The 14236-nt window shown below is 39.7% G+C and overlaps 1 protein-coding gene across 1 annotated transcript; it reads right to left on the bottom strand.

Annotated features, from left to right (window-relative positions):
- Positions 1 to 465: 465 nt before the first annotated feature.
- LOC138946070 (uncharacterized) lies at positions 466 to 13942 on the bottom strand. Its single transcript, XM_070317584.1, has 3 exons — positions 13785 to 13942; positions 12775 to 12904; positions 466 to 978 (listed from the first exon to the last, which is right to left on the bottom strand). Exons 1-3 carry the CDS (start codon positions 13831 to 13833, stop codon positions 840 to 842), a joined length of 318 nt encoding a protein of 105 aa, XP_070173685.1. The 5' UTR covers positions 13834 to 13942; the 3' UTR covers positions 466 to 839.
- Positions 13943 to 14236: the final 294 nt, after the last annotated feature.

The following is a 14236-nucleotide window of genomic DNA, read 5'->3' as shown; positions in this document are numbered from 1 at the left end:
CATAAACACACACACACACACACACACACACACACACACACACACACACACACACACATACACCACGACCCTCGTCTCGATTCCCCCCTCGATGTTAAAACATTTAGTCATAACTTGACTAAATGTAAAAAGGATTCACACACACACACACACACACACACACACACACACACACACACACACACACACACACACACACACACACACACACACACAGTTCGCACTTGCAATCATAATGACAGAAGAAGCCAAGACCAACAATTTCATGTTTGATTATTCAACCAAACCCTTTAGTTCCCTGTTGTCTTGACACTGCAACTATAGGAGAGAACTAAAAGAAGCAAAACACATTTTATTCTGATGCATTCCCTTAAGGAATGTGTTCTCCCCCCTGCCGTCTACCATTTGAATGGACAATGCCTGCCCCCCTCCCCCTCCCCTCCCCTTTCCCCTCCCCCCCCCCCTTATTCTTTACAAACTGTTTCAAAGACCCATGTCGTCCTCCCTCGGTGCATTCTCGTTACAAAGCTGGTCTTTCTTCACACACACCTATGTCTTCCCTTCTTCTCGGCACAAACAGCATCTTTACTGTCTACGCTATTTGTCTGTATTACCCCCTGTAAATAAAGATTGGCTTATAACTTTTCCTGTGTTTCGCTCCTCGTCAACTTTATCTACATCCTCTTTTAACTGATGAGACAATGCTCCTTTTCCTACCCCCCTCCCTACCCTCCACCTCCACAACACCTCCCCTTCCCCTCTCCCAAATCTCCTCTTTCAGCGGACCATGTCTTTCTTCCAAGCAAGCGCCTTTTTTTTCATGTTTGGTTCACGGTTATTTAGACGCACATTTGCTGGTACATTTCGTTCAAGCGCTGTACGTCAGCGTCAAGCTCTGCCCTTTTGGCCTCCACGTAGGGCACGCCCTCGCAGTCTGTCATTACGGTGTCAATACACGTCAACATGTGGGGGGTGGCCCTGAAAACAGACAAATCAAAACTTGGCTACAGTTAAAAAAAATATATAAAAAAATAGGACATTGTACTTCAATCAAGTTGGCGTTTCAATGAAACAGATTCTGTGATTGGTTAGAATGCCCCAACTCATTAAAAATGACCGGCTATCAATTCTCGATGTACTTGTACACTGGTTACAAAAACCAATGATCACCTGCTGCAGGCGCATTGATACACGCTTAAAAAAGACTCGGTTAGCCTTGAGGGTCAAGTACAAGTACAAACAAGGAACTTAGTCGATAAATATCGACAGGGGGCCGACTAATGGTTTAAATGTGAAATGTGTGTATAATAATGGGTGTGGGTCTGAAATGAAGTTAACATTTGTTTTGAATAATTATTGGTATTTTGACAATGTGGGTAGCATGGAAATGTAAGCATTTGAATGTAAGTCTTAGGTACCATTGTACCCAGGAAGAGAGACGAGAGATAGGAGTAGGTTGCAATAGCTTTTGTGGTCTTTGAGTTTTGTTTTTGGAAAGACATTGTTAAAGAAAAAGAAGACAATTACAGTAATGCAATATGTATTGTGAAAACCAACGATTGTACAAAGAACATGTGAGGCAACATTATGTCTATGATGGTGTGAAGAAAATTAGTTATGATTTATACTATTATTATTTAGACTTGAGACTGAATAGCAAAAGGCGAAGTGTATGTTTTGTGGTGTGAATTGAAACAAAATGAAAAGTGTAAATATCTGGGAAATTGTGGTTTAAAGACTTCGTTATTTCTTGATTGTTATTTACTATATATTATAATTTATATTGAAGTGAATAGAAAATCGCTGTATTTGAAATTAGCATGGGATTTATATTAAAAAAAATTAACTCTATAAGGACGGATAACTCCTATATGGTTTAGGCAAATGAGGCTAATTAGTTTGGAAGAAACACTCATTTTTACCCCTTGGGGCATTCAAGGCAACAAACAACCACATACATCTGATTTATAATTTAGTGAGACATAAAAAGCTGTATGATAATTTTGTAGTGATTGAAAAAAAGGATACGTTTGAGATTGTTGGCAGGGGTGAGCAAAAGTGTGACCGACTCAGCGCAGAGATGATCGAAGAGATTGCTTCGTAGTCTATCAGTGTTGTGACGAGCAGGGCCGGACTACCGGGGGGGGGGGGGGGGGGGGGTTATGGGGGTTGCGCAACCCCCCCCCCCCTAGCCTAAACATGTACCTCACTTTTTTAAAATATTTTTTATTATTGTCTATTTTATGCCGTTTCATGCAAGGAGCGACCATTTTCCTATCTCAGAATATGACCTTCCCATCAGCTTCATTGGACTTCGCCCCCTGACCCCCACAAGGGGCAATGCCCCTTGACCCTGCCAGGGGGAACATCCTCCTGGACCACCACTGGCAACCCCCCCCCCCCCTCCTCTTGGCCTAGTCCGGCCCTGACGAGCGTTGGCTAATGGTAATGAGTACATAATATGTGTGTAGTTGTGGTGTGTGTGTGTGTGTTTGCGCGTTGGTTTGGATTATGGGTGTAATTTGTAAAACAGATGTGACAGTAATAATGGAGTTCACATCAGTGAGGTTAGTTTGAAATGGAACAAACGCACGTTTTTGAAAAAACAATATGAAATTTTGAACCATGAGATCTTCATTTACACATTAAGCTTAACATGCTTCCATTTGAAACTTCGAGGTCTTCATCGGGGATTGACGCCCGACAAAAGCTAATTGAAGTCCGACGGAGCGAAGCGACGGAGGGCTTCAATTAGACTTTGGGAGGGCGTCAATCCACGATGAAGACCGAGAAGTTTCAAATGGAAGCATGTTAATGTTATTGTAATTCAATCTGACGACGATCTCTTTCCTGCTTTCATGCGGTTGTAAACAGACAGAATTGGTTCTGTTCTGTTCACACACTACTTTCAGTCCACCTACCTGCAAGGGTCAAGTCCCAAGAAATATGTCTCTGTATTCCTATCGTATCACCCTGCTCCTGTTTTGTTTTCTTTCACACACATTTTTTCTTCTTTTTTGACGGGTTTCTGGACACCAAACTCTAAAACAAATTCTTTCATCACAAAAGCGATCTTTGGAATTGACTGACGTAGTCCGGAAGAATTCATGCATCAACTTACGTCACGTATTCGACGTCATCACTTCGCATACCTTATGGTCTCGGTATTTCGTTGGCCTTCATATTTCCTACTTGTAAAATGACCCTCAAAGCTAACCGAGACTAGTCAGGCGGTATCAATGCGCCTCGCCAGCAGGTTGTTAATGGATTTTTTAGCGAGTGGCTATCGACAATTAGTCACCGGTAATTTTTAATGAGTTGGGGCATTCTGACCAATCACAGGATCTGTTTCATTAAAACGCAAACTTGATTGAATTACAATAAATAATAAACTGAACATCAGCAAAACATCAAAGCAATTATTAATAAGGTTTGAAAAGCTTGACTTACTATGTTAAATAGTGGATTGAAGGCTGAAAACGTCATTTACAAATTACATCTGAGATGGGGAGGGCGGGTGGGGGGAGTGCTAAAAGTGTGGATGAGAATTTTGAAAAAAATGCTGAGTGACAACAGGAAGGTTAAAGGCTGCCCTTTTCGTAGCGTTCATTAATTAATGCCTATTGTTTACATGTGCCAATAATGTTATAAAACTGTACCTAAGTGGATATAATTACACATTAACATGCTTCCATTTGAAACTTCGAGGTCTTCATCGGGGATTGACGCCCGACCAAAGGTAATTGAAGCCCGACGGAGCGAAGCGACGGAGGGCTTCAATTAGACTTTGGGAGGGCGTCAATCCACGATGAAGACCGAGAAGTTTCAAATGGAAGCGTGTTAATGTTATTGTAATTCAATCTGACGACGATCTCTTTCCTGCTTTCATGCGATGGTAAACAAACAGAATTGGTTCTGTTCTGTTCACACACTACTTTCAGTCCACCTACCTGCAAGGGTCAAGTCCCAAGAAATATGTCTCTGTATTCCTATCGTATCACTCTCCTCCTGTTTTGTTTTCTTTCACATACATTTTCCCATCTTTTTTGACGGGTTTCTGGACAGCAAACTCAAAACAAATTCTTTTCATCACAAAAGCGATCTTTGGAATTGACTGACGTAGTCCGAAAGAATTCATGCATCAACTTACGTCACGTATTCGACGTCATCACTTCGCATACCTTATGGTCTCTGTATTTCGTTGGTACTTCATATTTCCTACTTGTAAAATGACCCTCAAAGCTAACCGAGACTAGTTGAGGTTGTATCAATGCGCCACGCCAGCAGGTTGTTAATGGATTTTTTGCGAGTGGCTATCGACAATTAGTCACCTGTAATTTTTAATGAGTTGGGGCATTCTGACCAATCACAGGATCTGTTTCATTAAAACGCAAACTTGATTGAATTACAATAACGATTGGCTGTAGCTTTCGAACACAGACAAAATTATTTCAGTATTGCAATGCAAAGTGGTTTTGATAGTGTCGAATGTAAACAGAACAGTCTCAAAGTGAAAGTGGATGTTTTCCGGAAATTGCGAAGTTAAAAAGAATACAGAAAAGCGCGCTTTCCTGCTTAACACAATACGCTACCGCGCTAATCTGACGTGTCAATAATATCACTACGTTTTGGACGTGGAAGGTGAGCGATTTCCTTCACGCGGGGATTGACGACGCTGTACAACTGTCTGTGTTGACGGTCTAAAAATAGCCCAACCTCTGCTTTGAGACCCATGTTCACCACCGCCCTCAGCTAATTCAAGAAATCACCCCCCCTCCTGCTCGGTACACATGCACTCAAGTTAACCTCTGCTTTGACATGTGTGCCAAGAGTCAGATGAGAGAGAGAGAACGAGAGAGAGAGAGAGAGAGAGACACACACACACATAGACAGAGACAGACATAGAAAGACAGAAGCGGAGAGACTCAGAGGGAGACACAGACAAAGACATATATACAGAGAGAGAGAGAGAGAGAAAAAAATGTTACTGATCTCGTGAGAACAGTTGAGGCCTTGCAAGGTTTTGACGGCAACAATAATTATTGTAGTTCTCTAAGACTTTATTTCTGTTTGATTTGTAATATGTTGGGAAGACATATTTATCAATTGATCAACAAAATAAAACATAATACAAAACGACACAACATTGTTAAAATCATTATTGGCCAACGTTGAACGTTTACGAAGGCCTCAATCTTCCCGCGCCGTAGACAAGATTAATAGGTGCTTGATTTTGGTATTTTGATTTTACATAACATTAAACCTTTCTTGGGGTTCATGGTCATGGCAACAGCCATAATAATATTATATCATGTATAATATTACATTTCAGCATATGTGAATTACATGTCATCATACCAAACTGTCATACATTTTTATTCCCACATCATTCTGATTGATCACAACCAAACCTACTGTCAGTGGACACATCCAAATGCAAGCGCCTGTTCTTGACAACTTGCCACTGATCTAAAAATATAGATCAGTGCAACTTGCTGGGTCCTTTGCCGCCACAGACACTGTTTGGCCTGTAGGTAAAATGTACAATGTATTTTCTGATTTGTGCACAAAAGCTTTTTTTCTTTTTTTCTTTTTTTCTGACATAACAATGTGTAATGTCACTGTATGTTTGAAAGACCATGGTCACATTTGTAAAACAAATGTTAAATTAGAAAATAAATAACATTTTGGTTCATGATTTTGTCCTACACCTGTGCTGAAAATAAGAAATAAAAATGTCGGTATATAAGTCACTCAAATGCAAAATAGTGAATGGTTTGAGTTTGTTGCGGTCGACCCTGCACAGTTCGACCTATAATGTTTTTGTTGAACAACTTCCTGTGTTACACAAACTCAGTGATAACCAATGTTGCCTTCACCCCTCCCATAGGGTGACGGATTTCACAACTTTCTGCTGATGAACAATGTTGCCTTCACCCCTCCCATAGGGTGACGGATGTCACAACTTCCTGTGTACACAAACTGATGACGTATTTCACAACAAAATGGCGCTGCCCATGGTCAACCTCGAAACTATCCTGGCCCCCATAAAAAAGAACGCCACCAAAATACGAGGAGCATAAGTTATGCGAAGTGATGACGTTGATTGTTTGACATAAGGTGGCCCATGAATTATTCCCGGCTATGTCAGTCAGCTTTAAGCATTGCGTTGCGTTTGGGATGAAAAGAATTTTTGTGTGAGTTTGCTTCCATAGATCAGTCAAAAAAGAAGGGAACATGTATGTAAAAGAAAAACAAGTGGCGTAAGGCGAAATTACTACATTTAGTCAATCTGTTCAACTCAAAGAATGAAACTGACCGCACTGCATTATTTTCAAGAAGACAATACAGCTTCGTCAATCCCCGCGGCAAGGAAATCGCTGACACTTTTCACGTGGAAAACGTAGTGAAATAGACAAGCCAGTATAGCGCAATAGCTTCTTTTTAATTCAAACATAACACATATATTATGTTTTTGGAATCAGGTAATGATGCAGAATAAGATGAAATGTGGCCATTTCTGCGAAAAGGGACATTCTTGACAAATTTATCGATTTTGAGTTTTGGATTCTATTTGACAGACTGTTATATTTAGAACGTGATGTGAGAATTTCAGACCTTCACATTTATTTTTCACGGAGTTAATTATGACCCTTTATTGACTTAAAATGGCCAAACTTTTAAAAACAAACTTTTGCCGGGAAATAGTAAGTTTAATCATCTGCCGTTATTACTTGTATGGTTTTAGGTCAAAATAATGTTTCATTCCAGAGTTATTGCCCTTTTTACATTTAGTCAAGTTATGACTAAATGTTTTAACATCGAGGGGGGAATCGAGACGAGGGGGCCCGGTAGCTCAGTTGGTAGAGCACTGGACTTGTGATCGAAAGGTCGCTGGTTCGAATCCGGGCCGGGACGGACACGGGTCAACTTAATGTGCAGACCCAGAGACGGAAGCCATGTCCCACCCCCGTGTCATCACAATGGCACGTAAAAGACCTTGGTCATTCTGCCATAAGTGCAGGTGGCTGAATACACCTAAACACGCAGACACCTGGGTAGCGCGACTCCGTTGCTGCTAGCTTTCCACTGGGAGGAAGCGACCCGAATTTCCCAGCGATGGGACAATAAAGTAATGAAAATGAAAATGAAAATGAAAAATGTGTGTGTGTCTGTGCGTGTGTGTGTGTGTGTGTGTGTGTGTAGAGCGATTCAGACTAAACTACTGGACCGATCTTTATGAAATTTGACATGAGAGTTCCTGGGTATGAAATCCCCGAACGTTTTTTTCATTTTTTTGATAAATGTCTTTGATGACGTCATATCCGGCTTTTCGTGAAAGTTGAGGCGGCACTGTCACGCCCTCATTTTTCAACCAAATTGATTGAAATTTTGGTCAAGTAATCTTCGACGAAGCCCGGACTTCGGTATTGCATTTCAGCTTGGTGGCTTAAAAATTAATTAATGACTTTGGTCATTAAAAATCTGAAAATTGTAAAAAAAATAAAAATTTATAAAACGATCCCAATTTACGTTCATCTTATTCTCCATCATTTTCTGATTCCAAAAACATATAAATATGTTATATTCGGATTAAAAACAAGCTCTGAAAATTAAATATATAAAAATTATTATCAAAATTAAATTGTCGAAATCAATTTAAAAACACTTTCATCTTATTCCTTGTCGGTTCCTGATTCCAAAAACATATAGATATGATACGTTTGGATTAAAAACACGCTCAGAAAGTTAAAACAAAGAGAGGTACAGAAAAGCGTGCTATCCTTCTTACCCCGCTCTTCTTGTCAATTTCACTGCCTTTGCCATGAGCGGTGGACTGACGATGCTACGAGTATACGGTCTTGCTGAAAAATGGCATTGCGTTCAGTTTCATTCTGTGAGTTCGACAGCTACTTGACTAAATGTTGTATTTTCGCCTAACGCGACTTGTTGTAACGTTACCCTAATTTTTACTTTTTAGTTTTTTTATATTTAGTCAAGTTTTGACTAAATATTTTAACATCGAGGGGGAATCGAAACGAGGGTCGTGGTGTACGTGCGTGTGTCTGTGTGTGTGTGTGTGTGTGTGTGTGTGTGTGTAGAGCGATTCAGACTAAACTACTGGACCGATCTTTATGAAATTGGACATGAGAGTTCCTGGGTATGAAATCCCCGAACGTTTTTTTCATTTTTTTTGATAAATGTCTTTGATGACGTCATATCCGGCTTTTCGTGAAAGTTGAGGCGGCACTGTCACGCCCTCATTTTTCAACCAAATTGGTTGAAATTTTGGTCAAGTACTCTTCGACAAAGCCCGGGGTTCGGTATTGCATTTCAGCTTGGTGGCTTAAAATTTAATTAATGACTTTGGTCATTAAAAATCTGAAAATTGTAAAAAAAAATAAAAATTTATAAAACGATCCAAACTTACGTTTATCTTATTTTCCATTATTTGCTGATTCCAAAAACATATAAATATGTTATATTCGGATTAAAAACAAGCTCTGAAAATTAAATATATAAAAATTATTATCAAAATTTTTTTTTCGAAATCAATTTAAAAACACTTTCATCTTATTCCTTGTCGGTTTCTGATTCCAAAAATATATAGATATGATATGTTTGGATTAAAAACACTCTCAGAAAGTTAAAACGAAGAGAGGTACAGAAAAGCGTGCTATGCAGCATAGCGTAACCACTACCCCGCTCTTCTTGTCAATTTCACTGCCTATGCCGTGAGCGGTGGACCACGAGTATACGGTCTTGCTGCGTTGCATTGCGTTCAGTTTCATTCTGTGAGTTCGACAGCTACTTGACTAAATATTGTATTTTCGCCTTACGCGACTTGTTCTATCATTCTCTCCTCCCATGCAGAAGAAACAAGTCGCGCAAGGCGAAATTACTACATTTAGTCAAGCTGTAGAACTCACAGAATGAAACTGAACGCACTGCATTTTTCTCAATGACCGTAGTCCGCCGCTAGTGCAAAACGGAGTGAAACTGACGAGCCTGTTCAGCGCGGTAGCGGTTGGGCTGTGCTGCATAGCACGCTTTACTGTACCTCTCTTCGTTTTAACTTTCTGAGCGTGTTTTTAATCCAAACATATCATATCTATATGTTTTTGGAATCAGGAGCCGACAAGGATTAAGATGAAATTGTTTTTAAAACGATTTCGGAAATTTATTTTTAATCATAATTTTTATATTTTTAATTTTCAGAGCTTGTTTTTAATCCGAATATAACATATTTATATGTTTTTGGAATCAGAACATGATGAAGAATAAAATAAAAGTAATTTTGGATCGTTTCATAAAAAAAATAATTTTAATTACAATTTTCAGATTTTTAATGACCAAAATCATTAATTAATTTTTAAGCCTCCATGCTGAAATGCAATACCGAAGTCCGGCCTTTGTCGAAGATTGCTTGGCCAGAATTTCAATCAATTTGATTGAAAAATGAAGGTGTGACAGTGCCGCCTCAACTTTTACAAAAAAACGGATATGACGTCATAAAAGACATTTATCGAAAAAAGGAAAAAATGTCTGGGGATTTTATACCCAGGAACTCTCATGAAAAATTTCATAAAGATCGGTCCAGTAGTTTAGTCTGAATCGCTCTACACACACACACGCACAGACACACACACACACACACACATACACCACGACCCTCGTCTCGATTCCCCCTTTATGTTAAAACATTTAGTCAAAACTTGACTAAATGTAAAAACAATCAGCCATATGATTTTTTCTCTCGAATATTTCTTCTTCTTTCATATTACCTCTCCCCCCTCCATGTTCTATTCTTTCTTCACCCACGCACATATACAAACACAAACTATCTGAGGCTCTCTGCTGAAAACAATACACACACACTTGTCGACTTGAAGTTGTGGTACTTCTAAATTTCATAACAAGGATTAATTGTTCAGTTTCCTTGGTAAATACAGCTTCTAGTTGTAGAAAGTATCATGGTGCTGTGTGTCCTTGCACACGTGGGTCTGTCAGTCTGTCCATTACTTCACTGAATTGAAAATGTCATCCGTGCACTCTGCTATCGAACGTCTCCCTTTACTTTCAACAAACTGAAATGCCAATCAGGGTCGAACTTGATGTGGCCGACGATCAAGACATTTTCAAAATGGATTTGTGCTGTTCATTCACACACAAAACTGCATGCCTAAGTATTGATGCACCATGCCGAAGACTGAAGTTGCTACCCTCCTCTGTACCCCTGCCTCATTCGCAAGGTAGACGATTTTCTTCTCTGAAACAAAGGCAACCACAGAGTTCATCAACATATTATCTACTAACCACTATTTGCACAGCTCAAGTCTGGTTTTGGGTACCTATCCACTTGCCATTTCTAAGCTGGTATGGTATGGTGACATTATTGAAAATGTAGTGTGTGTGTGTGTGTGTGTGTGTGTGTGTGTGTGTGTGTGTGTGTGTGTGTGTGTGTGTGTGTGTGTGTGTGTGTGTGTGTGTGTGTGGTGTGTGTTTGTGAGTGTGTGTGTGTGTGTGTCTGTGTCTGTCTGTGTCTGTCTGTGTCTGTGTCTGTGTCTGTGTGTGTGCTTCTTTGTTGGAGAAAACAGCACATAAACACAAATATAACTATTGTTCCCCCTTGTTTTTAAGTACTGACAAATTGTAAAGTATTAATATGTCTTTACCTACTGAGCAAAGTCCCAAGGGTAAACCATGCTGATTTCCTTGGAACTGGAACCGGCTGGACATTGCTGTTGCCCCATTCTGTCGAACACCTGCTTTGTGGCCAGGCACTTCTGTCTTTTGTTGTTGCACTGTCCGGTGAATTGTTTGCTGTTCCACGCCAGCAAACTGAGAGAAAGAGAGTAACATTGGTTAAAATAAAAGAAAGAGGAGTTTAAAAACATACTACACGTACACACATACCACCACCATCATCATCATCATCATCATCATCATCAAAATCATCATCAAAATCATCATCGTCATTTTCATCTCTCTTCCTCTATCTACCCCTCTCTCTCTCTTTCTCTCTCTCTCTCTCTCTCTCTCTCTCTCTCTCTCTCTCTCTCACACACACACACGCGCACACACACACACACACACCCACACACACACACACACATTGCAGTCTATTTAGTATTAAACTTACCTGAAATTGTAGCCTGTCATAGATCTAAGTGGAGACAGCAAACGGTAAGAGCAACAGGTTCTCATTTACGATGTCCGGGCATTCAAACGATCAGGAAGAGGAAGACCTTGCTTCGCAATAGGCCTATGCTCTTGGAGAACTCTTTAACCGATTAGTAGTGTGCGTTGTCATCATGAACGTTTACAACACCATCGTGATCAAAGTATCTGCTTCGACTTCGGAGTCACAAATGTCCGGGCGAAGTGCAACATAATTATTCTGAATCAATAGCATTGACCTCGTCAACAAAATCGTTGTCTTATCCCAAAGTGACTTCTGTCAGCAGAACATTCCGTGTTCAACTGAGAAGACTGACTTGCCTTTCCACTATCAGAATTCACAGCTGCAAAGAACAGAATGCCCCAGTCAGTAACCACTGATCTAAATATCAGTAACTTTAGCAAGGGAAGCAACTAAAGATGAAAACGGGGAGTAACTGTTCTTCATCGGGCAACTGCGTTTGTCGTCTGCTTTTTCGTACAGTGCTACGGTCGTGTGAAAGTCAGATCTACCTGAACTATGCGTATAGATCCGTCTAGTGAAATGTAGCTGTGTGATGATTTGGCTACATCACTTTGCTGAATGTGCTTCCAGATGAAAGTTTATATTAAGCTTACTGTCAAACATTAAACAAAAAATAGGTAAGTTGTTTTAACTTGACCAAAACTAGCGACGAAATTTATTTTCTCGAAGCACAACAAAACACTCTGTTTTCGGCATCTCTGCAGTCAACTTGTCATCGGTTCGATTTGTTTTTCCTGAGGAGGAATGATCATAAACATTTGTAGAAGTTTGTAATGTTGATCCCAAGACTATTTTCCATTACTTTAAATTGCTGTTCATTGTACTATCGCTGATAATTCATTGAACATTTTAGAATTTCAACTTGAAGTGGACATCAGTCAGCACAGCAAAGTTTGTTTACATTTTGCTCTAACTTTGACCCCGCGTTTCTCCAATCAGAGGCTTAGATCAACAGTGTCCCTTTTCGCAGAAATGGCCACAAATTATACTTGGGTCGATTACTAAAATAGTATTATTGATTAGAATAGAGATTTTTAATGACTAAACGCATTAATTAATGTTCAAGCTACCAAGCTGAAATGCAATCCCATTATCTAGGCTTTGTCGAAGATTGCTTAATCAAAATTTCAATCAATTTAGTTGAAAAATGAGGGCGTGACAGTGCGGCTTCAACTTTTGTAAAAAGCCGGATATTATGTCATCAAAGACATTTATCGCAAAAGTGAAAAAAAAATATATGTCTGGGGATATTGTACCCAGGAACTCTCATGTAAAGTTTCATGAAAATCAGACCAGTAGTTTTCTGGGAATTGCTCTTACACACACACTTAAATGCAGGTAAGTGAACTGTAAACATGTGAACAGAACAGCACCAGTTCGGTCTGTTTGCAGCCGCATGAAAGCAAGCAAAAGATCGTCGGCAGATTACATTTACAATAATTTGACAAGCTTCCATTTAAAATGCATTGATGGTACATAAAACACAAAGACAAACGAAAGACTACAACATTAATATCATATTTGAATATATGTTATGTACCAATGAATAACATTGTTCTCAAACTTACAAGCACTTCTTTGACTTGCCCTGTTGCTCCGAGTCTGCGATGTTCTGGCGGGCAACATTTTCCCTGGCGGCTGTACACATCAAAATTTCCTTTCGCATTGCAATCTCGTCAAGAGGACAAGACAGCACCGCTGGGAAAGAAGAAACACGTCACTGTAAAGGCACCGTCATTCCCACGAAAGCAATGTGGCTCACCATTTGGGATTTGAACATCCATCCATGTTTGCACATACCAAAAATAAAAACCTTGACTGCTTACTGTTAAGGGTAGGATTGTTTTTATGACTTAACTTCTAACACAAAAAGCCACTAAAGGTAATTTATCATTACCAATGTGCTCAGAGGACGGTTAATTGTTGGTTTGCGTCCAAGCGAAAAAAACGATTTTATGCAGCGTTAAAGTCTGGCCGGTGTAACACGAAAGTTTTAATCCACGAAAAATTGACTCCGGAGTAAAATGTTTGTACGAAATGCTTACTCCGAGTAAACGTTTCGTACGAGAAAAGAAAAAAATTACTCCCTCCACAAAATGATTACTCCCCAAATTCTTACTTCCAGTAAAAAAAATCTCGTACGCAAAAATGGAATGCGGGCGAAGGAATAATGCCAATAATATGTGATCTCGCGCAAACGAATGTCGCGCTACCCCTCCCTCCACCCCTTCCACCACCAGGACTAACAGGGGACAAGGGGGTAAAAGTTGCGTACACCTGGCGTGGGCAGTAAATTGCTCGTGTTTGGTGAGAGTAATTTATTAATTCGTTATTAATTCGTCAGGGGAGTAAGATTGTCGCAAGAAATTTTTACTCGGAACACACCTGTCGTGGGGAGTAATTTTCTCGTGTTATGGGGGAGTACTTTTTTCGTAAAGGGAGTCAAATGTTCGTACAAAATGTTTACTCCTGAGACACGAAAACAAACAACCCAGCAGACAGGGAAAAAACCCCACCAAAAACAAAACCTACCAGACTCTTCAAGAACAAGCAAACAAGAAAAAAAGGGTTAACTCACTCGAGAGGGTCACTGCGACAACAACCAGCAAAATCATCAAACGCTCCATTCTGATGCCAAAGATTTCGTGGACTGTGCAGAAGTTTGGCAAAATAAACTACCTCGGTCAGAAAATAATGTTCTGTGTTGTTCGCACAAGGGCTGTTGCAATGTATACACTTTTTTGCAAGCAAAGGGCAAACTAATCTTGTAACTGCGTTCGTTTCCTGAAATTAGTATGGAAAGCCGTTTGGCTCATAACCATTACACGTGTAATAAATAATTCATAAATATGATCTGACTAAATGATAATAATTACGTGTACTACTTACTTTTAAATGGATTATAATTTTTAGGTATTGTTCTAGTATTCACTAATGTTGCATTGATATTACTGGCACTCCCTTTTAAACTGATATGGTTCTTACCTTTACAAGGCGACGATGTGAATTTGTGATGTAGATATGTGGCTG

Source organism: Littorina saxatilis, linkage group LG13 (genome assembly GCF_037325665.1).
Source record: "Littorina saxatilis isolate snail1 linkage group LG13, US_GU_Lsax_2.0, whole genome shotgun sequence".
In the NCBI taxonomy this organism is placed as follows: Eukaryota; Metazoa; Mollusca; class Gastropoda; order Littorinimorpha; family Littorinidae; genus Littorina; species Littorina saxatilis.
This window is presented reverse-complemented; position numbering and strand designations above follow the sequence as displayed.